The sequence below is a fragment of the Schistocerca americana genome, chromosome 3 (genome assembly GCF_021461395.2).
Source record: "Schistocerca americana isolate TAMUIC-IGC-003095 chromosome 3, iqSchAmer2.1, whole genome shotgun sequence".
NCBI classification, from domain to species: domain Eukaryota; kingdom Metazoa; phylum Arthropoda; class Insecta; order Orthoptera; family Acrididae; genus Schistocerca; species Schistocerca americana.
The window spans coordinates 650,273,071-650,299,279 of record NC_060121.1 but is presented as its reverse complement, the minus strand read 5'-3'; the positions used below and the strand labels follow the sequence as shown (position 1 = coordinate 650,299,279).

At 43.4% G+C, this 26,209-nt stretch overlaps 1 protein-coding gene across 1 annotated transcript in view; it reads left to right on the top strand.

The window, feature by feature from the left end:
- The window catches only part of LOC124606275 (spondin-1), a 605,207-nt gene that overhangs the window by 326,755 nt on the left and 252,243 nt on the right, over nucleotides 1–26,209 (top strand). Inside the window, exons 5-6 of the mRNA XM_047138254.1 lie at nucleotides 8,935–9,079; nucleotides 18,773–18,979. Coding sequence (XP_046994210.1) covers nucleotides 8,935–9,079; nucleotides 18,773–18,979 — 352 coding nt within the window. The remainder of the gene's footprint in view (nucleotides 1–8,934; nucleotides 9,080–18,772; nucleotides 18,980–26,209) is intronic.

Here is a 26,209-nt window from a genome sequence, read left to right as displayed (position 1 = left end):
GGCTGTACCATTCATCAGTTCTCTGGAGGTCGTTCTGCAAATTGTTACTAACTTCTGGCGTTGCTACTTTGTTATAGACAACAGCATCATCTGCGCATAGCCTTAGGGAGCATTGGCGCTTTCTACTAAATCATTTATACACTCCTGGAAATGGAAAAAAGAACACATTGACACCGGTGTGTCAGACCCACCATACTTGCTCCGGACACTGCGAGAGGGCTGTACAAGCAATGATCACACGCACGGCACAGCGGACACACCAGGAACCGCGGTGTTGGCCGTCGAATGGCGCTAGCTGCGTAGCATTTGTGCACCGTCGCCGTCAGTGTCAGCCAGTTTGCCGTGGTATACGGAGCTCCATCGCAGTCTTTAACACTGGTAGCATGCCGCGACAGCGTGGAAGTGAACCGTATGTGCAGTTGACGGACTTTGAGCGAGGGCGTATAGTAGGCATGCGGGAGGCCGGGTGGACGTACCGCCGAATTGCTCAACACGTGGGGCGTGAGGTCTCCACAGTACATCGATGTTGTCGCCAGTGGTCGGCGGAAGGTGCACGTGCCCGTCGACCTGGGACCGGACCGCAGCGACGCACGGATGCACGCCAAGGCCGTAGGATCCTACGCAGTGCCGTAGGGGACCGCACCGCCACTTCCCAGCAAATTAGGGACACTGTTGCTCCTGGGGTATCGGCGAGGACCATTCGCAACTGTCTCCATGAAGCTGGGCTACGGTCCCGCACACTGTTAGGCCGTCTTCCGCTTACGCCCCAACATCGTGCAGCCCGCCTCCAGTGGTGTCGCGACAGGCGTGAGTGGAGGGACGAATGGAGACGTGTCGTCTTCAGCGATGAGAGTCGCTTCTGCCTTGGTGCCAATGATGGTCGTATGCGTGTTTGGCGCCGTGCAGGTGAGCGCCACAATCAGGACTGCATACGACCGAGGCACACAGGGCCAACACCCGGCATCATGGTGCGGGGAGCGATCTCCTACACTGGCCGTACACCACTGGTGATCGTCGAGGGGACACTGAATAGTGCACGGTACATCCAAACCGTCATCGAACCCATCGTTCTACCATTCCTAGACCGGCAAGGGAACTTGCTGTTCCAACAGGACAATGCACGTCCGCATGTATCCCGTGCCACCCAACGTGCTCTAGAAGGTGTAAGTCAACTACCCTGGCCAGCAAGATCTCTGGATCTGTCCCCCATTGAGCATGTTTGGGACTGGATGAAGCGTCGTCTCACGCGGTCTGCACGTCCAGCACGAACGCTGGTCCAACTGAGGCGCCAGGTGGAAATGGCATGGCAAGCCGTTCCACAGAACTACATCCAGCATCTCTACGATCGTCTCCATGGGAGAATAGCAGCCTGCATTGCTGCGAAAGGTGGATATACACTGTACTAGTGCCGACATTGTGCATGTTCTGTTGCCTGTGTCTATGTGCCTGTGGTTCTGTCAGTGTGATCATGTGATGTATCTGACCCCAGGAATGTGTCAATAAAGTTTCCCCTTCCTGGGACAATGAATTCACGGTGTTCTTATTTCAATTTCCAGGAGTGTATATATTGTAAGCAGTAACGGTCCTATCATGCTTCACTGGGGTACTCCCGAAATTACCTTTACATCCGTCGATGTAGTAGCGGTATTGTATGATAAGGAGGAAACAACCAACGCCAAAAACAGAAGCTAACACTTTTATCCCTAGAATCTCTGTTGATATTGCAGTAGTGTAAGAAACACTGATACTACACTAATGTGAAATTAATTGTATACTGGGGATTAAACTCGTTTTTACTGTAACTAGCTAAACTGAGTTTCTTCATTTAGAACCAGTCCAGAAGAATCGTTTGTTGTTTCATCATGTTCACATTTCCAGAGCAGTAAGTTTCTGTGTGTCTTATCCAGATTACAAAAATTTCACTTCTATTATGTATTATTGTAAGAGTTCTAGACAATATTCTGCAAAAGTTGTGCCAGTTTTTAGTAACTTCCAGTTTCTACGGTACTCCTTTACCTTAATGTATCATGATATCCCTCTTTCACCAGTAGAGTAAGAACCACGTTTATTGTAGGTTACCTTGTTTACGACACGTTTGTCCTTAGGGTACTTCACTACTGTGCATGTACTACACTTGTATGCATGCAAAAGTTACTTTCGTGTGATGTGTCACTCACACATAACATAGCAAGATGAAACTTGAACCACACATAGGAAGAACTACTACAGTTTAATATACAGTTACTGCGATGACTACTCATGATCCCTTCAGTGCAGATGCACACCAAGCTCGAACTCTTACGGGAATCGGCGAAATACTGTGAGTAATGAGGCTAATGAGCAGGGGCACAACATGAGTGTGGTGTAATTTGAGAATTTGGATTTGATGGGAGGCGCGCTGGAGTATTCCGTGCGGTTGTGTCCGGATGCCGTAGTGATCAGCGCATCTGCCTAGTAAGCATGATGCTGGGTGAGACATGATACTCACTGGAATTAAGGAAAACGTGGGAGGATCCACCAATATAACTTCCTTTTCACACAACCTGTATATTTAATATTATATAACCGTAAATTTTGTTTCTTTTTTTACAAGATGAACAAATTTGTAAAATGAATAAGCCTTTGCAAGAGAAATCAAAACAGTAAAAAATATTACAATAATTACAAGACGGGCGGTGTTTACTACCGCGATGGACACAGTTTCTCTTATTAAATGCCCTTCTGCGACACATGAAAACTATGTAAGCACCATTGATAACAAGAGTGATTCAGTTACTCAAAACAGATTACGTAACTTTTAATTTGAAAGCTGTATGTCGAGAGGTTCAAGATTAAGATGCGCACTTGTGCTTGAAGGTTAAACAGATTAGGAAACAATATAACAATGATAAGGCTTGCTTCAAAGCAAGCAACCTCTTAATTTCAATCGCCAACCAAGGTGCGACTGGATCCTAACCCGTCTCTTTTGACAATCTTATTTTTACTAAAGCCCTGATGACAGTTAGCTGTTAATATTTTCCAAGTTAAACTGATTGTCAGTTATTAAGATCGCTCTGAAGGAACGTCTTAAAACATCACTTGTGAACACTTACTACAAGCGAACTCACTCGGCAGAAACACATTATCCAGTTAAAAATACACCAATAATGACCCGCTCTTTCAAAGACAGCAACGCACAGCTTAGTACAACAGGTTGTTCAGATTAGATTACAATTACAATCAAAGAATTGAACCGGTTAACACGTAAATCTAACCACAAGTCCCCTGTTTTGTTTACGGCAAACTGTGCCTTAATACAATTGTTCCGGCTGTATTTACTACTAGGAGCTGATTCATTAGAAGATTAATGATCTGGTATAAACCAGAAAGAAACGGCAATATAATAGCGGAACAAATTTTCAAACGACAACTAGTGCCTTAGTACAATACTACGGCCTCTATTTACGACCGAAGAGCCGAACGAGGAAAACTCTGAGGGTCGGGTAAAATCGTAAAATAATTAGGAGGGCAGGTAGACAATGACACAAATCACCACGAGGATAACGGAATGTTACTTCCCTTTATCAGCAAGCAATTCCATGGATCCACGGCGCATCGCGACTGTTGCTGAGTGGTGCCGATGAAAGCCAGGTAGAAGAGGACACGAGAGGTCGTCCGACACGAATGCTGCCAACCAACCGACGGGATGTCGGCCTGCTGCTTATAGCCGACGCTGACCCCGGTAAAGTACTCCGGTATCTTCGCTCTGCCCAGGCCGTCCTTGCGTAGCTCGTGGCTTCGGCCACTCCTCGGACCTCGTGACCGTCTCTTGTCGCGACGCTACCGCCAATCCCTAAACTTCGTGCCTCCTCCTCTCGGGCCAGCGAACCCGTATATACATCGGCAAACAAAGACTTTCGAAGGACACAACCCACAGATACCAACTCTTCCTGACAGATATTGGCAATGGAACCACAAGAGAGATAGTCGATACTACTCTTGAGCTAGTGGCGCCAGACAGAACAGTCTACTAACTTAACGGTGCCACGCCTCACTGGGGTTCGAATTCCAGTCCAGCATAAGTTTTCAACTTTCCCCATTGACATGAATCAACGCCCACTGGCAGCTAATGGCCTTAATTCCTTTGTGTCTTGCTGCAGTATAGTACAGTACAGCACAGTACAGTACAGTACAGTACAGTACAGTACAGAAGGTAACTGAAAGAAATACGCTATGAGAGGAACAGAAGTCACATTTTTATTCAAATATAATAATTGCACTGAAGTCATCGCATTTCATGATGGTCCCCTGTGCATTACACAAGGCAGGACATGGTGTCTGATCACCATGGAAGGACTGCATGCTCTGCAACGTGCTTCCATGCTGGCCACGAGGTCGGTAAGGAGTTCTTGTGGTAGAGCGTTCCATTTCTCGACCAGTACTGTTGACAACAGCTGAATGGTCGTTGGTGCATGTCGACCTGCTGCGATACGTCTCCACAAAGCATCCCACACGTGCTCGGTGGGATTTAAGTCGGCGGAACGGGCAGGTCAGTCCATTCGCCGAATATCCTCTCGTTCCAAGAGTCGCCCAACTGCGCTTTTCGATGATGTCGCTCATTTGAGAGGTTCCATGCCCTCTTTTGCGTGTCTCTTCTCATTTTCATCAATTTTATTAATGTTCTATGTCATTTCACGGTAGTAACAGACCGAATAAGGTTATTGTAATGAGAATGTTTGTACTGAGAGCTCAAAAAAATACTTTTCACTTGATTCGTATACATGTTGGGTTACTTCCCTGTGTGGCCTGTGCGAGGCAAGCATCGGAGGACGCGGCACACGGCATTTCCGGTTGGGGCTGCACTGCCCTGAATTCTGAGGGGTTCGTACAATAGGCTTAAGCGCCTGGCGGAACGACTAACGTCGGTCGAGTTTCGCCTGTTGTATGCAGGGCGAAACGACCTGCGAGACGTCTGAGTGTCGCTGCAGTTTATGTGTTTACCATTCCGGCGCGTCCAGAACTAAGATTCCTGGTACCGACTGACCGCATTGTCCTCTTGATTCTGAGAATACTTGTGGACCGTGCCCTGCTGGATGCGACTGTCTGGCGCCGGATGGCCAGTGGTCTAGGCAGGTTGTTTTCGTAGCCGGTCAAACGGCAGGTTCAGTGCCCTCTGCTGAATAGCAGAGACATGATTGGTCAACTTAAACTGAGGCTAGTTGACGTCATAAAGCCCTGCTCGAAATTGGAGGGAATGGTCGCTATTGGCGAGAATGATGTTCCGAGACAGTATGGGGGAATATTGGAATCATAACTGAATGCAGATTCGCGGTTTTCGAGGAGAGTAGGGAGTAGAGCAATGTTGGCTTCACTCTTGCGTTGCACAGGCAGAGAGTTTGGGATCTGATCTTCGTCGAAGTTGGACGGTCTGGCGGCTTGGTCGCTCTTTTTCGGAAGAACTTGTAATTGTCGGACAGCCTTCGAGGCCAGGGGTTGACACAGAGTTGCTGCAAGGCAGACGGCGGCGACTACATTATCAGGACGCTGCCTGCCGACGACGTGCTGTAGATTTCAGTACTGGTAGAGTATTTTGCGGCTCCGGCATTGTAGGACCTCATCAATTTTATACTTAATCCGTCAGCAGCACGCGCGCTCGCTTTGCTACAAGTCCACCTTGCTTGTTTCTCCATGTGATCCCATTTGAGCTCTCACTACTAATTGCGATACTGCTCTATAGTCGGAAGATTAATATTTGATTCATTAGGACCTCCAGTAATTATCGTCATCTATTGCATCATTGCATCACAGAGAGCCCCTTGTTCTCGAGCCAACTCTTATTCTTATAATAGTTCAGTATACCCTATCCTTTAACCTACTGCTTGTGTCGATAATCATGTGCATTTATGTTCTGATGTATAATAAATCTCATTGTAATATTTAATTTGCATATCTTTTGTAGATATATGCAGAATCCCATTTCCTGTTGTTTATTATGATAAAGTTCTCTTTTTTTGAGTATATTACGATTTTTATTAAATTATTGTGAGTGTGCACTCGTTATTTTACCAATTAGCAGGGTCCACCATCATTTCCTTCCGTTACCGTTGTGCGCATCATTAATTAGGTGGTAGATAAGGAGGGGGTCGAGTGCATGTCTCATTCTCATGCAAAATTCGTCTCAATTAAAGAGGTACAAACTCATCTCCACCACGGCACCTCGCACATTGTCATCCATAATAGGGAACTGGGGGCCGAATCCATCCCTGAAAAGACGCCCATGGGGAAGGAGCACAGTGTCACAATAGCATTGTCTGGTGGGTCTACTGCGTTCAGTAAGCCCATGCAACGATATGCTTTCCCGTATCGTAACACCTTTACCACCAAAACGATCATGTTTGACTATGCTGCACGTACCCTCATATCGGCCAGAGGTGGGAACACGTAATGCACCCGCGAACATTGTCGAACATTGTTTTGGTGGTTCAGATGTTATTTAGCAGGGAGGAATAGTGTTGCACGGGCGTACTGACCAAATCTTGGAATACGGTACACTCAACGGTCAACGCTACTGTGGCACTGTTCTCCATTCCCTTGTCTACATCTACATGTTTTCGCAATCGGAGGAGAAAACTGGTGATTGAAATTTCATGAGAAGATCCCGTCGCAACGAAAAACGACTTTGTTTTAATGACTGCCACACCAATTCACGTATCATGTCTGTGACACTATCTCCCCTATTTCGCGATAATCCTAAACGAGCTGCCCTTCTTTGTACTTTTTCGATGTCATCCGTCAGTCCCATCTGATGCGGATCCCACACCGCACAGCAATATTCCAGAATAGGGCGGACAAGCGTGGTGTAAGCAGTCTTTTTAGTAGACCTGTTGCACCTTCTAAGTGTTCTGCCAATGAATCGCAGTCTTTGGTTCGCTCTACCCACAATATTATCTATGTGATCGTTCCAATTTAGATTGTTTGTAATTGTAATCCCTAAGTATTTATCTGAATTTACAGCCTTCAGATTTGTGTGACTTACCGCATAATCGAAATAGAGCTGATTTCTTTCAGTACCCACGTGAATAACTTCTCACATTTCCTTATTCAGGGTCAATTGGCACTTTTCGCACCATACAGATATCTTACCTAAATCATTTTGCAAGTCGTTTTGATCATCTGATGACTTTACAAGACGGTAAATGACAGCATCATCTGACTTTATTTTTATGGACGATAATGAGCGACCGCATCGAACAGGGCAGGTGCAGGACCTCTTGGAACAAGAGGATATTCAGCGAATAGACTGGCCTACCCGTTCCCACCCAACACGGCTGAGATGCGTTTGGAGAGACGTATTGAAGTACGTCCGCAAGTACCAACGACCATTCAGCATTTGTCACCCGCGCTGATGGAGGAATGGAACGCCCCACCACAACAACTCCGTAACAACCCTGTGGTCAGCATGGGAGCACTTTGGAGAGCAAGCATTACCATCCATGTTGACCACATACCCTTTAAAAATCATCTACCGTCTTTTGTAACGTCCAACGGAGCGCCATGGATCGCTATGACTTCAGTGTAATGATTGTATTTGAATAAAGGTGTCACATCTGTGGTCTCATAGCATATTTCTCTCAGCCATCTTCTGTAGTATACTACAGCAGTTCTTTTTATGAATGATGCGAGTTTCATAGAGCTGTCACTCGGGAGTGACAACTTTGGCACGCTAATGTATTTGTCTTCTTTATCAAATCAAACAGTTTGTTTGTCAACAACATCCATAATTTAATAAACAACTGAATACTTGCCCTCCCATCTTAAAGTTCCGGTTACTCTTACGTTATCAAGGGATATTATCTACTATATTCTGCAGAAAACAAAATTGCAGTTGACGGCAGCAATAACATTTCGACTTGTCTCAAACTTTATGTCCAACAATGCTCATATAGTTGATCTTATCACTTCTTGTAATAAACAGTTCCTCACAATACACACTCTATCACACACTGTGTCAACGTTGCCTAACGTAGCTATGAAATACTGATCGCAATAATGTCCACGTTCCTGTGCGTCCAACGATCGCATAGACAGTGTTTACTTAGAAAGTCTGCTGAATTTAATGTGCCAATGGCAACCTGTTTTACCATATTTTTCACCTAAAGATATCTGTCTGTAAAGACTATTGACCATTACTAACTGTTACTTGACCTGAATAGTATGTTTAAGTGAAGGATATCAAGTTCCTATATAACATTCCTGAATAGTATTCTATTAAGTATCAAAACATTAATGTTTATGTGAGACAAATGTTGGAGATACAAAGCTATGGAGCCGCAGATATTCTGAAATGGTTATTAAACATCAATGTGATATTCTGCTGAGACTGCAATAAATGCACATAAACGCCCAATTGATATTTGTAAACTTTTATCTGACGCACTCAAAACGGCCTGCTTTTTCACGAATATTCACCATGGATGAGGCCGTTAAAATAAAAGTGGGTACATCATTCAAGGTCATTTAATCTATATGCAGACAATTTATTAATGAAGGATGGAAATTAATTTGTTGTTATTGGCGACTATCACATCCTACTTCCGACGCTATTCTCTAACGATTGCGAGTTACAAGCCTACTCGACGCAGTAAATAAAATTGATCACTTCAGTGTTCCTCTTGCAATTGCTTGGGAAACTATTCATGCAAACTATATTTTTTACCTTAATAAACGTCTACAGCGAACATTACCGTCGCCAACAGAAGTGATATTTCTCGATTTGTACTTGTAGTACTACTTTGACTCTGCGGAAGACTACTTTTTGTGATAATAGTGATTCTCCTTTTATATTTTGTTTACATTTTAGGGTTTTCTTCGATCTACATCGTTCATACTTTACACAGTACTCGACACTGCTTCCTTTCATTTATACGTGAATAAACTGTGATGGAACCGTTACAGGGCTACGGTAATAGAGCGGCCAGATGTGTGGTACATGGACGATGGCCCCCTGAGCTACACGTTTTGTGAAGAAGTCCACAACTCCTTCGACGAGCAGCCGCCAGTGCAGAAGGAGTGCTGTGCGTGTCAGGAAGCAAAGTATGAGGTAAGTGCCAATCGTATTCACTGTATTCTTTGAGGATTCTGTCTTCTTCAGTTTACACTTTCCTGCCCTGCAAATACTTCATATGTGTTGTTAAAATTGATGCGTTATCAGTACTTCACAGTTTCCTCTCTTTTCGCCGCTACTGTACACTGAGGAGCCAAAACATTGTGACCACCTGCTTAACAGCTTGTTTGTCCGTCTTTGGAGTGAAATATATCATTGATGCTGCGTTTCAGGTATCCGACAGTTTGTTAGTAGGTTTTTGGAAGTACGTGGCATTAGGCGTCTACGCACAGGTCATGTAATTCGCGTAAATAACGGGCCGCTGATTTGCGTAGTCGGTGGTGGCTCCCGATAGCGACCCAGATGGGTGCTTAGGATTTACAACAGGCAAATTTGATCGCCGTGACCTCAACTTGAGTTCACTATAATGCCCCTGAAACCACTGTAGCATGATTCTGGCTCCGAGACACGGACAATTATACTGCTGAAAGATGATTATTTCCACCAGTCCCATGCCAGAGCAGGAGAATGTCTCCCGTAGCATAATACTGCTGCCACCAGCCTGCGTCTGTGGCATGTTACACGTTTCGAGCTGCCGTACGCCTCGGTCCGGCGTTTGTGGACACGATCATCGACCTAGCGTAGCAAAAATCTGATTCATCCCAAGACCCGACATGTTTCCATTGATCGACAGTCGAATCGCAGTGCACCGGTGCCCATTGCAGCGGTAACTGACGATGTCGTTGGCTCAACATGTGACACGTAGGCGTTGTTCTCTGCGGAGCTCCATGTTCAACAATGTACGATGAACGGTGTGCTCCGAAACAATTCTGCGTGCTCCAGAATTGTGCTCTTTAGGCAGAGATGTCACATTACCATCATTAGAATTACACTACTCGCCATTAAAATTGCTACACCAAGAACAAATGCAGATGATAAACGGGTATTCATTGGACAAATATACTAGAACTGACATGTGATTACATATTCACGCAATTTGGGTGTATAGATCCTGAGAAATCAGTACCCAGAACAACCACCTATGGCCGTAGTAACGGCCTTGATACTCCTGGGCATTGAGTCAAACAGAGCTTGTATGGCGTGTACAGGTACAGCTGCCCATGCAGCTTCAACACGATACCACAGTTCATCAAGAGTAATGACTGGCGTATTGTGACGAGCCAGTTGCTCGGCCACCATTGACCAGACGTTTTCAATTGGTGAGAGATCTGGAGAATGTGCTGGCCAGGGCAGCAGTCGAACATTTTCCCGTACAGGACCAGCAACATGCGGTCGTGCATTATCCTGCTGAAATGTAGGGTTTCGCAGGGATAGAATGAAGGGTAGAGCCACGGTCGTAACACATCTGAAATGTAACGTCCACTGTTCAAAGTGCCGTCAATGCGAACAAGAGGTGACCGAGACGTGTAACCAATGGCATCCCATACCATCACGCCGGGTGATACGCCAGTATGGCGACGACGAATACACGCTTCCAATGTGCGTTCACCGCGATGTCGCCCCACACGGATACGACCATCATGATGCTGTAAACGGAACCTGGATTCATCCGAAAAAATGACGTTTTGCTATTCGTGCACCCAGGTTCGTCGTTGAGTATACCATCGCAAGCGCTCCTGTATGTGATGCACCGTCAAGGGTAAACGCAGCCATGGTCTCCGAGCTGATAGTCCATGCTGCTGCAAACGTCGTCGAACTGTTCGTGCAGATGGTTGTCGTCTTGCAAACGTCCCCATCTGTTGACTCAGGAATCGAGACGTGGCTGCACGATCCGTTACAGCCATGCGGATAAGATGCCTGTCATCTCGACTGCTAGTGATACGAGGCCGTTGGGATCCAGCACGGCGTTCCGTTTTACCCTCCTGAAACCACCGATTCCATACTCTGCTAACAGTCCCTGGATCTCCACCATCGCGAACAGCAACGTCGCGATACGATTAGCCGCAATCGCGATAGGCTACAATCCGACCTTTATCAAAGTCGGAAACGTGATTGTACGCATTTCTTCTCCTTACACGAGGCATCACAACAACGTTTCACCAGGCAACGCCGGTCAACTGCTGTTTGTGTATGAGAAATCGGTTGGAAACTTTCCTCGTGTCACCACGTTGTAGGTGTCGCCACCGGCGCCAACCTTCTGTGAATGCTCTGAAAAGCTAATAATTTGCATATCACAGCATCTTCTCCCTGTCGGTTAAATTTCGCGTCTGTAGCACGTCATCTTCGTGGTGTAGCAATTTTAATGGTCAGTAGTGTATGTATTAATACCTTCAGCTACTGACTGGCGTTTACATATATGAACGGCGACAGGTGAAAATGTGTGCCCCGACCGGTACTCGAACCCGGGATCTCCTGCTTACATGACAGACACTCTACCCATCTTAGCCAGCGAGGGCACAGAGGATAATGCGACTGCAGGGACTATCTCCCGCACGCCTCCCGCGAGACCCACATTCTCACCTTATATGTCCACACACTACATTCGTAGCGTCCATACCCAACACACTCATTACTCGTGGAAGACATTCTTACGAAGTCCCGTAAGAGTTCGGGTAATATGTGTCCATCCGCACAGAAGAAGGAGGTCATCGCCGGTATTGCCAGAACCATATCCGTATAAACATTACCATCAATCCCACTTTACAGAGCAGTCAAGCCCCCGAAACCCACGTTCTGTGAAGAATCGTGGACGTGCAACCGTTTAGCACCTATTGGTAGTTTCACTGTCCTTCTACCAGTTACCTTAGATGCTCACGACAATAACACGTGAACATTCGACCAACTTTGCCGTTTTAGAGATATTCGTTCATAGACTCTGCGTAACAATAATCTTCCCTTTGTCAAAGTCTCTTATCTCAATGGATTGCAGCCCATATCTTCGCTAGAGAGATTCCCCATCCGTGTCCGCTTACATACTTTAGTTGTCGCCTCAAGTACCCGCAACGCCACCACGCGGCACCCGACGTCGCGGTGAACACAGATCATAATGTTTTGGCTTATCGCTGTACATTCCTTAAAGGAGTAAGTAAATGAATTTTACAGACACAGTCACAATTACCGCCCATACAGACTGTCTGTCACTAGGCAGGAAACTTCTTTGTTGGACTGAAGCATCGGTTTTTTCGTGACACATCGCAGAAAAACTGTAGGTATTATTGAAAAGCCCACGGAACCAAAAATGAGTCACGTAGCACATTAGACATAGCTGTGCTTTCATGTGCCATTATAAGGATGTAAAGGCGTCAACCAGATAGCAGCTGCACGTGGAAATTTCTGCATAACGCATGCCTCATTAGCCTCCTGTAAGAGGGAGAGCGAGTTTCGTGCAAAGTACCGTCGTAAAGTAGCGACTGATTTCAGATTTCCTTAAAGTCCATCCAATGCAGTAAATGAAAGATTTTGAAGCTATGACACCGGGGACTCTTCTAGTTCACTAGCAGTGGCAACATACCGTTCTAAAATAAATTCACATCAAAACAGCAACCGAAAAATAATGCTGACGGGAAGGGAACAGCGATAAGTGTCGGGACTTACGACTGAAATTCGCTTCATTTAGAGGTGAGTATCGCAACTTGATGTCAGTGCGGGCTTTCCAGATTCGCCCTGGGTTAACAGTTTCAGAGGAAGCTGATATATGGTCTAGAGCAAAGGACGCAAGATATCACGAGTTAACATACGAAGAACAACAAAAAAATTTCACCTGTGTTGTGGTTTTCCCTTAAAAATTACGTAGCCCATAAACTAAAATTTTGAAGCTCCCTGATGGCTAATTATCTACTGTGAAGCTTAAAAGATTTGGAGAGCTGTACTGACAGAATATAAGCGATGAGCGTGGTTCATTATGACTACTTGGATAGCTGTGATTTCGAGCGTTGCCTGTGAAAGGCAAGGTTCAGCGTTGGAGGCTTGGCCCGACGCATAATTTAAATCTGTGAGGAGGCTTTGTATGAAAATCTTTGGTAGGCGTAATTGTTCTGGAAAAAGTCTATTTATTGCCTGCATTGTATATCTCGCGCAAGAGTCACGAGAATAAGGAAGATTAGGGATAGTACAGAGGCATATAGGCACTCACGTTCCCCTCTCTCCACAAGTGAATCACATGTGGTACAAAATCCACAGTACCCTCCTCCATGTACTTTACTGCAGCCTATGGAATATTTTTGGGGATGTTTGCAATGACAACATTTTACGCAGAATCAAATAACGTAGCAAGCTGGTAGAAATCACTTTTATTAGTGGGAAGAACTTATTGCTCACATTTCCTGTTCCCATTTGTAGAAAAGATTCAGACTTGTATTCAAATCTATAGTAATAATAAATTTGTAAAACTGTCGTGCCTGTATGTTTGTTTAGACGAATTTTCGTGAGGTTTTCGCAAGTAACTTGGGCACAGCTTGGGGCATGGAACAGACTTCACTACATCAGAATTGGAACACGAAAACAATGATGTTATTGAAAGTTTTATCCATACTAATACTAAAAAATGCGAAAGTAACTCTGTAACATTAAAATTAATTATAAAATAGTCTAGATTACAAGGTGCGTTTATTAGAAAGTGACCTGTTTCGATCATCACGTGGTCATCTTCAGACGTTCAACTGTAAAATAATGTAGGATATAAATTAGAGGGGTACATAAACAAAGTTAAAATTAGCTTTAAAACTACAAATCACAGATATATGCTTATTGATGGACAATGGCTCTGTATGGTGTGGGAACCGCTGACTGACGATAGTCAACTGCTGCAGAGCGCAGTATAGCTATTTCATAAATGTCAGAGACTCCGCCTACAGCTCACAACATGATGTCAGTGTTAGCCACTCAGGTGAAAGTCGAGAGAATTATGTACAAAAGATGCACTTATTAGTAAATAGAACGTCAAAATTATGTAGAATAAATTTGTAGTAAAGAAGAAGCAGCTTGTTAATACAGCTGTTATCAAGTAAATATAATAAGAGCTTTAAGCAGGAAACAAAAAAACATCACATTCGTTGTGTAAAGACTGCACTCTAGGAGCATGCTGGTAAAATAATTACGATGTTGTTGGTTTCTATCGAGATGGTGGACGCCGTGCCAAAAACGTAACAGCAGGGCGATTTCCATAAAGATTGCTGTAAGTATCGATAGGAAATGTCCAACGGACGACCTTCCACAGATGTACGAAATAGTTGGTTACTGGACGCTGATCTTGTTTGGTTTCCTTTGAAGCAGCCACAAAAACGATAAAGGAAGTAGAGAATGATCCATAGATGCAGTCCCAGTATATAAAAAACCGGTATCTGTTAATGTACGTATTGATCAATAGTAAATAGCAGTAGATCGTAATATGCTAGCAAATAACAACAAAAGTGGTATGAGAATAACGTGTCCGTATTTCCAAAATACACCATGTGGTAACTAGTGAAAAGTAATTTCGAAAAGTAATAAATTAAAATGACGTACACGCATAAATTAAAAATATAGTACTATGACTGGCCTAATATGCTAATTTTCTGCGAATGTAATAACGTTATATAAATATGTAAGAAAATAATAAGAAATTTAAAGAACCCATGAGCCTTATATTCAAATAAAATAACAATTTAACACAAGAATATGGGTTATAACAAAAAGATTGTGGAGAAGGGCGTAAAACAGATTTGTCCAGTTACAAAACCAGAAAATCAGAGTAAGCATTGTAAGGCAGATCGCCAAAATGTTTAAAGAAATGTTTGTCTTTGAATTCTAGCTGTTCCTTTATAACATATGAGGGTTTATTTTTGTAGTGCATAGAAATTTCGGTTTCTTTTAACGTATTAAGAAATAGCGCTGTAGATGCATTATGTAAAATTTTCATATTATTAGAAATGCAACCTTCAATACTGATGATGTTCATAAAGTTGCTGAGTAAACAAGGATTTGGGCATCTCTAAAAGCAGGAGGAAATTTAAGACAAAAATGGTAGCTATTTGAAATATTAAAAACGCTTACAATGCTAAATAATCAAAATGTACATAAAGGAAGTCACGTTTGCTTCGTTGCTTACAGGTGCAAACACATAACAAGACGAAACCTACAGGCAGCAAATAGTAAACACGAGTAAAGTCGGCATTCGTCGGCAGTATGTTAATTATTGCATCAACCGAAATACTGGAGCAAGTACGTGATTTCTAAATGGGACGATACAGACTTTATGAAGATGGTCTCCCACAACTCTTAAACATATAGAAAACGTCATAGTTCACCCCCCAAGAGCGGATGATACATACTTCTTTATTACGACAAGTGACAGTCTTTAATCATTAAGTATCATAAGACATTTAAAACAACTTACATAAGACGGCAATCAGCATAAAATCCATCATAAATCATTGTTATCATGTAGTAAAGTATGCTGTATTACATCGTGCTATATGACAACAGCTAGTTACGCTGTATTTTGTGCTAACTGAAGCCATGTAAGGTGTCTGAAATGTCTTATGGCACCTGATCGATGGCCCGAGGACTGAAAGGAGTCCCAATGAATAACTATTTGTGATCATCTCTTAGTTTTTACGCACAGTATGGACAGAAACAGTTTGAAAAGCTTGTAAGGGTGCTGAAGGGTAGCATATGCTGCGAAGAAAAAAGTCAATACTTGCGCCATTTCCGAATTAATTAGCATTGACGTTAGCCAATCAGGCTGTTGCGTTCGACAATTCAATCGGCCCGCCAGAAACAATTACTGTCAGTTGTTCTCGTAGCATAGAGATAGCGCATGAGACTACTCAACCTTTGACTCCGATTCTAACTTGCTACCGTCTCATGTTCCATTTCTGTGTAGCTCTCTTGTTCGGTATCAGGAAATCAAACGGAGAATATGTTTGGGGACATCGTCTCTGGCGGGCCGTTTGAATTTGTGAGCACATCGGCCTGACTGGCTAACTTCAATGCTAACTAACTAGGAAACGGTGCAACGTATCGATTTTTTTCTGAGCAATTGTTTCTCAACACAACCTACCCTTCAACACCCTTACAAGTTTTTCACACTGTTTCTGACCGCCCTGTATATAGGATATAACACTAGCTAATGTTGGTGTGAAACTTTCCGAAAAAATATCCGGGAAATGTGATAAAATAGGCGGAAAATGCGTCCAGTATCGACCGTTACGGTGTGAACAACGCTAAGTGAAGCTGTCAATAATGGCAGACTCCGACGTCTCAAGCCCTGGCGTCAATAACTGGGGGAGACGGGTTAGAGATTACAGTGCTTGAGGTCTCCCTGCCGTCGTGTTTACTTTCAGTCTTCTTTCTGTGAGTTATGTGTCATCGCTCTAGGTTTTGGGATGTGGCCAGATGCATCAACCCGTCTGGACAGCTGTGCGTGCTTAAGCGGCGATCCGGGAGCGAGTCCACCCGTCGGACTAAGGACGAGGGTCGGTGTGCCGGCCAGCCTCGATGTGGTTTTTGGGCCGTTTCCCACATCCCACTGGAAGAGTTCTGGGCTGTTACGCAATCACTGCTCAGTTACCCGATCCGCAAACATTCAGAAAGCTTTAGCCCACTTTCACATGTATAACGCTATACACAGATAGCTGGGGTACACATATGCCGACAGGTGGGGGTAACAGGTAGCGACAGAGAAGACACTCGGCTACCTCTTTAACTAACCACACCAAATCCGTAAATAACCACGCCAACGCTGCGCCAATGCGGCTCAAAGCACAAGAAAACGAAGAAGAAGTTGTGGCTGAATGCAGTGAAATCGGAGAAAAGTAAGTATCCATTGTGCGTCTTGCGAAAGAGTCCATAATACTCGTATTTTCATCTCTTATATACACAAGTTCTCAGCCCAACGAAAAGCATCCTTAATGAAACTGATCCGAATACACATCAGAAAGCTACTACTGAAAGCTACTACGTTCCGATTCCGAGATTTCAGTGAGTGTTCGGGAGCAGCGTCATGGAAATTGTCGTGAAACGATCTTGTTTGCGAGAGCCGTCCAAAAATTAAGTTTCCTATTTTTTTTTTAAAGTAAGTGAATTTGGGTAGAAAAACAGCGCATGCACGAGAGAGGTATGACAACAATCAAATGACTGCGGGCCAAGTCTTAACTGTTGCATTAACGCTGCAGCAGTCCGCTGCTAGTGGGCTAGTGGCTAGAGTTGCTGCCTCTGGATCACGGGGTCCCGGGTTTGATTCCCGGCCGGGTAGGGAATTTTCTCCGTCCGGGGATCGTGTGTTCGTGTTGTCCTCATCATTTCATCATCATTCATGAAAGTGGCGAGAATGGACTGAGTAAAGATTGGGAATTTGTACGGGCGCTGATAACCGCGCAGTTGAGCGCCCCACAAACCTAACATCATCATCAACGCTGCAGCAGTGGCTGAAAGCGGCGCCGACTGCGACGTTTGGTCTGTGGTAGGCCTATAGTTTCTGAATGCACAGAACATAGCGCCGGTTGATATTAGTCATCGGGAGCGTTAGCTCTAATAGCTGAAGGACATGGGAAAACAGATGGTGTCTGATAGCCGAAGGTCATGGGAAAAACAGATGGTGTGTCGCTAGTATAGGCAATTTTCCGAAAATCGTCCAGGTGCCCAAGGAATAAAAGCATTTTCACAAATATGATAAAGATCGAAAGTCAAAGGGTAAAAGTTTTTTCAACGAATTAACATTTTTCCTAATTTGCAATATAGTCTTCAAAACAATAAGTATCTTGTACTAGATATTTTCTAAACTAGCCTATGTTCTTCCCCAGGATTCAAGCTACCGCCATATCAAATTTCATCGAAATCGGCTCGGCGTGTTAGTCGTGAAAACGTAAAGATAGATTTACTTTCGCATTAATGGATAAAACTTTCAGTTACTGTGTCTTTTTTTGCGTAATCCGAATTTGATGAAATGAATCCTCTTCATTGTCCCAAACTATACTCAAGTTACCTGTGCAAGCCCCATGAAAAAGTTTACAGTATTCAAATAGACAAATAGACGGTTGTCCCCCGTGATCTGATTTTTTATGAAATAAAGCCCATACGGTGTCACAATTCTGTGCTCAAGTTACCTGTTAAAACCTCATAAGAATTCGTATAGTAGTTTCGGAGATTAGTGTGTTCAAACACAGCAACAGACAGATACGACGGTTTTAGATGAAACTTTCAATCACGATATCTTTTTTCCGTGATCCGATTTTAACTAAACGAAGCCTATAAGACCCGCCAAGTTATTTATAAGTTACTTGCGAAAATCGCATTAAAATTCGTGTACTAGTTTTGGAGGTTAGCGTGTTCAAAGAGACAGAATAAAAGTTTTACAGATTTATTGTTAACATATACGATGACGAAGGAATGAAGACAATTGTAATAATTTCATTCCCAGGCGGGAAACTTCTGTGAAATGTACGTACGAAGTTGATTCCACAGTAAGACAAGTGTCTCTATCCTGATTGTGATTATGTCAAAATACAGTGAAAACATTGCTGTATCTGCGAAAATAAAGTTTTTCCTGTAACTCTGTTGTCCTTTCTTTATAGAAAAGGAAAATTAATTTCTAGATGTTGTAACACCTTTGATTGTATGGTATAAACCCAAGCTAAACGCAACAGCTAAAAATATTCTATAGCAGCAGGTGGTGGTGAATTTATCAACTGTTTAGTATGGTCTCTCAACTTAACATAAATTATTTCCTTTTTTTGTTGCTTTTGTACCCAGCTGACTTTTGAAGGACTGTGGTCGCGGCACACCCACCCCAAGGGCTTCCCGGACGACAGCTTCTTAGCTAAGTTCAGCGACGTGATTGGAGCGTCGCACACATCCGATTACTACTTCTGGTCCTACGGAGCGAGGGCTTCCCCGGGTCTCAAGCAAGTGGCTGAACGTGGCTCTACCCGCGAACTGGAGCGCGAACTCAAGGCCCAGGTAAGAACAGGAAAGCAGATAAAATCAATAATTCGCTTTCTTTACATTTTTCCAGTATCAACTTCAGAGAACTTACACCAGCTTTCTTATTAGCAAGGCATGTTCTTCGTCTCTCCCAAGGAAGGCCCCCTTATATCATTTATCAGATACGGTCCTCTCATCGATTTTTTCCCATACTTGAAGCATCATTGCTATACGTTTGAAGATATCAAGACACACAGCCTACAAACTGACCCAAGAATAGCTTCCCTCTTTACTGATACTGAAATTCTCTACAGAGCCAGCCGAAGGTGGTTCCTAAATCAAAGGCTAAATAATTTTCTGATACACACCATTTAGCCTACTACTATGATGTAGTTCAACACGGCACAAGTAGTGAAAACTTCAGAGGACACGACCTGACCGCTGAATGCTTGCGTAAGATATGTGTGCAACATTAGGCTATTTCGTCATATTAGGCCTTCCTAAAGCCAGTTACATTGTTTGCGACCGGATAGGCGACGTGATTTTTACACGCTCTGGTTACTTCATCGGTTTCTTGGTCATTGATGTCCTCAATAGCTCTCCTCACATATGAAATACCAGTCGTCGTTACGGAACTACAATATCAGGTAGGATACAGCCAGCATTTTGATCGTACTGGGTGGTTATAATTAAACCAATGGTGTTCCGAGGGCTGCAGTGCAGCCTGTACACCTCGCAGGGCACTGAAAAATCGTAGGTATGTTCATTAATCGGTTCGCTAGCAAATTATGCTTAAAAAACATAACAGTCCACTTTCTGCCGCCAGACCAAAATATGGAGATGTAAGCAGTTTTGACGTCACTATGCTGTTTGCTGCTTGGCGATTCGTGTTGATTCGTTTGGGAAGTGACTGTTAATGTAAAGTCTCTATATGTCCATCTTTTTAGTGATGGTTCCGGGAATCGGCTGTTCGATACAGGATGTCAAATGAATCACCTTCCAGCCATCTGGTTTCCAATCTTATTGTATTTGACAACCAGCTTCAGCGTTTTACTACGCCATCTTCAGGTCCCTGAGCGACGTGTAGGAATATTCTACCTCGGTTGTGATCAAATCAGCAGCCTACAATACTGGTATCAGTAGATTTTTGCTATAGCGGTCACTTCAACCATCATGCGCCGGCAGAAAGGTAGCTGAAATCTGCTTTCGCAGGACAGAGCGGATCAGGTTGTGGAAAGGGGCCAAGGTCAATTATTCTTAGTTATACAAGAACACACACAACTTTATTCCTCAAACCAATGCACAGTTTTCTCTTTAAAATAACAAAGATCAATTCATGGCTGAGGGCCCAAGTAACTTCTCCAGAATAAGTTTGAATGACTGCTGAAAGCCTTACTTCAGCAAAATTACCATATCTTCCCGGCTAAAGGCCGAAATAATATTTCAGATCAGCTAGGGAAATTCTTTAAAAGCCAAGCATTTACAAATTCCGGCTAAAGGCCATATTAAGGAAAATTCAAGTTAATTCTTCGGCTGAAGGTGACCCAAACAGTTACTCAAGAATAATTAAAGACAACCTTGAGATAAAAATTTACAGAACACGGCTGAAGGCCGTTTCAAGAATTCAAGATAAAGGGAAACCTTACAGACAAGGATTTACATATTAAAGCCACAGGTATTGTATTGTATGTTAACTGGGGACCTAGAAACGACGGAGAGGCTCCGTCCCCACCGCAGCCGCAGTGGTCCACAACCCCACGACGACTACCGCAGTCCACCCCTCCGCCGCCCCACACACACCGAATCCAGGGTTATTGTGCGGTTCGGCCCCCGGTGGACCACCCCCCCCCCCCCCCCCCCCCCCAAGGGAACGTCTCACACCACTCACACCAGACGAGTGTAACCCTATGTTAGCGTGGTAGAGTAATGGTTGTGTACACGTACGTGGAGAACTTGTTTGCGCAGCAATCGCTAGTGTAAGTTAGGAGGAATAAGGGGAACCAGCCCGCATTCGTCGAGGCAGATGGAAAACCTCCTAAAAACCATCCACTGACTGGCCGGTTCATCGAACCTCGACACAAATCCGCCGGGCGGATTCGTGCCGGGGACCGGCGCTCCTTCCCGCCCGGAAAGCCGTGCGTTAGACCGCACGGCCAACCGGGCGGGCAAGCCAGAGGTTCTGAAACAAACGCGACTGAAGGCCTAAATACAGAGCAACAAGAATTTTAAATGAAACACGGCTGAAGGCCTAATCTAAGTTGTTATGGAGTTCGGCTGAAGGCCATATACTAAACATGAAACAGACAATATTAATACACGACTGAAGACCTGGCACAGTACCTGCGACCAAATAAAATGACAATCACAAACAACAAACAGTGGTGCTCAGAAATGTTCCATGGGTAGGCCTGGAGAGGAAACTGTAACCACAGTTCAGGTGAGACAGACAGTCAAGGGTAACACTAAACAGTCGGGTTGCAGCACGACCTACGAACCGCTGGCAAATCAACCAACCTCCTAATCAGTTCCCTTCCACCCGACCAACAGCACGAAAACCAAAAGTATCACGAAGACGTGCAGGATTATGTCTTAATAATTGGCGTATAAACACAGTCCAGGCACAATAAACACTCAAATAAAAAAAATGAACAACACCAAGCTGTCGAACTACACGCCGTGCCGGACAGCATCAACATGGCGAGGACAAGACACTGCCTCAAAACTACGCTAACGACCAGGGCAGGTAATCGGAACGTTAACGGCCACAAGGCAGAAAATACCGCTGGTGCACTTCACTAATAAATTATAATCACTTCAAAGGTTGGCTGCAAATTTAGCCGACTCCAACACGTTGCTGCTTGCGGGGGCAGCCCAGGATGCAACAACCAGCAATCAACAAAGAGATGTCACAACGGTTGAGCTTTCATGACAGGTTCACTGATTACTCAACTGCAGTATGCAGGTGCGGTGGGCTGCTAACTTGACAGATCTCGCCGCTAGTGCCACACAACTCAGACCGCGCGTGCATGCCACCTGCGGCCCCGGCCTGATCACACGCCGCAGACACTTCCTCGCTACTCCGCCGCAACCGACCAACTGCCACACAGACCATGACAAGGAGATATAACTGCCACACCAAAGAAGTTACGGCGTGCTAGTATCGATAAACGCTGCTGCTACCACTGACGGAGGCAAGTGAGCAACTTGTTCAGATAGTAACTGAGGGAGGAATAAGACGCCACTCGATGGTGACAAAATACCCAAAAGGAAAAACGGCAATAGCGCGAGCCGACCACGGCTCAGTAGCATCTTCCTACACGTCGGCCAGGAGCCTGAAGATGGCGTAGTAGAACGCTGAAACTGGTTGCCAAATAAAACAAGTTTGGAAACTAGACAGCTGGAAGATGTTTAATTTTACATCCTGTTAATGTAAATGGTTAAGAAAGTCGAAGTCTTCCGTACGAAGCACAATGGCTACGGAGAAGAATGACAATGCACTGCTGATAAAGTTGTTCTAGGAGAACGGCGGCAACAGCAGCGCTGCATTGCGCGAATATCTCCGACAGAAACAGCTACGAAGAAGCCCCATGTCAATAAATGGGCTAAAGAATATCACCAAGAAATTCGAAGAAGCAGGTGAATTAGGTGGTGCAGCAGGGACAGGGAGGCGGCCCATTCTAAAATATCTATAGCCGACCGTGCAGCACAAGCCTCAAATTCTGCAGCCAGTGTTCGAGCTGTGTCACGTGAATTGACGGTCCCCTGGTCAACAGTTCAAAAGATTTTGCCGACGAATTTTACACTGATGTCCATACAAGACTGGAAATGTGCACCAAATGAAGTCCGAAAACAGGCAATCACGACGTGACTTTATCCTTCGTTTTTAAGCACGCGTGAAGTGGCTGACATGTGGTTGGGGAATATTCTTTGGACGGACGAGACACATTTATTCTGCACGGCGATGTGAATGCACAGTACTGTTGCGTATGGAGTTCTACCCCGCCACATGTATCAGAAATCAAAATAAAAGATTTTTCAAAAGAACTAGGAAAAACAAAGCTGTGATGAAGTGTAAAAGGAAACCAATGTGAATATGCAATTCTCTAAATTCTCCACATCGTTTAAATTGAACTTTGTAAAGGCATCTCCAAAAGTATGCATGCCTGTATCAACATCTCACAAAAACATATGGATAACAGCAGGTATTAAGAAGTCCTCCCAAATACTTAAACACCTCAGTTCCATGAAAAAGATTCGCAATGATCCAGAATTCTTAAATTTCTATGATAGATACAAAAAGATCTATAGGAAGGTGCTGATTGATGAAAATGTCATTTAATGACAAAATAATATATAATGCAGAGAATAAAAGCAAAGCAGTCTGGGATGTTAGAAAAAAGGAAATGGGGAGAGCAAATAAACGCAGAATAAAATACTGCTAAGGGAGGGGGATAAAGTAATAAATGATCCACAGCACTTAATAAACTATGTTAACGAGCATTTTTCAAGTATTGCAGAGAAGTTACAGCAAAAGTTCCCCCAAACAAATATAACACCTGTAAATAATGTTGCACTAAATACAATGATGTTACTTCCAACCACAGAGAATGAAGTCACCAAAACAATTCAAAATCTAAAAAAAAGAAGTCAGTAGGCTTGGATGAAGTAATGTGTGTACTGAAACAATGCATAGGGATTATACGATGTCCCTTAACAAATATAATAAATGAATCCTTCACATCAGGGACATTTCCAGAGCAGCTAAAACAGGCAAGAGTTGTACGTTTGCTTAAGAAAGGTAATGCAGAAGACAGAAAATTACCGGCCCATTTCCATGCTCTCAGCATTCTTAAAAATAATAGAAGCAATTATGAAAGACAGATTAATGAATTACCTGAATAAATACAATCTTTTAAGAGAATCACAGTTTACTTTCCGAAGTGGCAAAAATACAGAGCTAACCATAGTAGAATTGACAAAAGTTGTACTTGATGCCCTTGATAAAGATGAGTGTGGCACAGGTATATTTTTCGATCTTTCTAAGGCGTTTGATACACTCGACCACAAGATTCTCCTAAATAAATTAAAAGCATTAGGAATAAGAGGGGTAGCTAATGACTGGTTTCGATCATACATAACAGATAGGGTACAAAAAGTAGAGATAACACACACTTCAAATAGATCTAAACATTTAGTAAAACACTTATCAGAACCAAAATACATTAATATAGGAGTTCCGCAAGGTAGCATATTAGGACCAATACTGTTCCTGATATACATCAATGACTTACCCTGTAGTGGTACTCATGGTGAAAAAAATCTCTTCGCTGACGACAGAAATATTATAGTCACTGAGAAAACAAGATAACTCCTTGCCAAGAAAGCAAATAAAACTCTCAAGGAAGTTTATGATTGGTCAATAAGTAATAAAGTGACATTGAACATAAAGAAAACTAATGCCATGAATTTCAGTTTGAAGAGGAAAAATGACAATGCTAAATCAAATGTAGATGGCACCTCTACAGACTGTGTAACAAATGCAAAATTCCTAGGAATTAATATTGATTCTCAGTTGAAGTGGTGTGAACACACAAAGGTACTTGCAAACAGAATGTCATCAGCATGTTATGCCCTTAGAATCCTATCGTCAGTGTGTAACATGCAGTGTCTTTTAGTTACATATTATTCATATGTACACTCAATTCTTAGTTGTGGCATTCTTTTTTGGAGAACAAATGCACAAAATATGAACACAATTTTCAAACTACAGGAAAGAGCCATAAGAATAATAACCAAAAATACTAGTCGAGCTCATTGTAAAGATCTGTTCAGAACACTAGGGATTTTAACTGTTCCATGTGAATACATTTACCAGTCAGCTGTATGCATCAAAAATAACATTGCTAATTACTGCACAAACAGCTCTGTCCATGACTATTCAATAAGAGATAGACTCAACTTACATTTTCCAAGAGAAAAGAAACATAAAACTCAAAACAGCATTTTCTACCAAGTAATAAAACTGTACAATAAATTGCCAAAAGAGATTAAAGAAATTGCAAAAATACACTTATTTAAAAAGGCAGTTAAAAGTACCAGTTATGCAATATATTTTATACATTGAAGGATTACTTAGCTAAAACAAAGGAGTTTGATCAAAAAATGTTATAAAAATAAATAATAATAATAATACTGACTCAGCTTTTTAGGATATCGAATGGGAAGTTGCGGTACAGAAAATGGCCCAGAGATCACCAGTGTGTGTGTGTGTGTGTGTGTGTGTGTGTGTGTGTGTGTGTGTAGTGAGTGAAGTATTACGAAACAATGTGTGTATAGTGTGTGCGGTGACTGATAGTGAGATATGAGTGAACAATATGGCATTCCATTGTGTAACACGTGATTCCAGCGTTGCAAGAGCACAACTGTGTCCACACAACTGTTTTCATGAAAGGTGGGGCGACACCATATGTCGCTTACCAGGTGAAAGCTTTGCTTCGAGAAACCTTCGGTAACGACTGCATCATGTCTATCGATTTCAAGATGTGTGGCCTTCCAGATCCTCAGAACTAAATCCATGTAACTTCTGGTTGTGGAGATATCCGAAAGATCGTGTCTATCAGGGATGTATTCAGACTGGTCCTGATCTGAAGGCTAGCATACGACGACAATGTCTTGTGAAAAACATGTGAAATCTTATAGGACTCAATTGCTAAGGTCATCAGTCTACAACGTCTTGTTACAGATACAAGATGTTGAACACATGTGAGCATACCCTAACATAAATGCCAGATCCACTGATATCATATGTTTTGTCAAACCTCCTCTTTTCCTGTACCCACACCACATTCTGACTGCTTACAGCGCCATATTTTCACCTGGTGAAAGAAAGTGGAACTTTTATGTTTTTCAGAATACTTCGCGAGCGCGTCGATTAATGAACATACCTGCGATGTTTCAGCGCCATGCGATATATACAGCCTGCGCCGCGGCACTTGCAACACCATCAGTTTAATTATTATCGCCTGATCCTTTGCACAACACTAAATTCTTTCTTCGTCTCCTTCTCCATTTCAGCCATACGAGAGTGGAACACAGTACTCTGTAAACGTTAAAATCAGTCGGTTCCGACCAACCGCCATGTCGTCCTCTGTCAGTGGCGTCATCGTATGCTGGTACGGAGGGGCATGTGGTCAGCACACAGCTCTCCCGGTCGTTGTCGTGCTTGTTGACCTTGGAACCGCTATTACTCAGTCAAGTGGCTCCTCA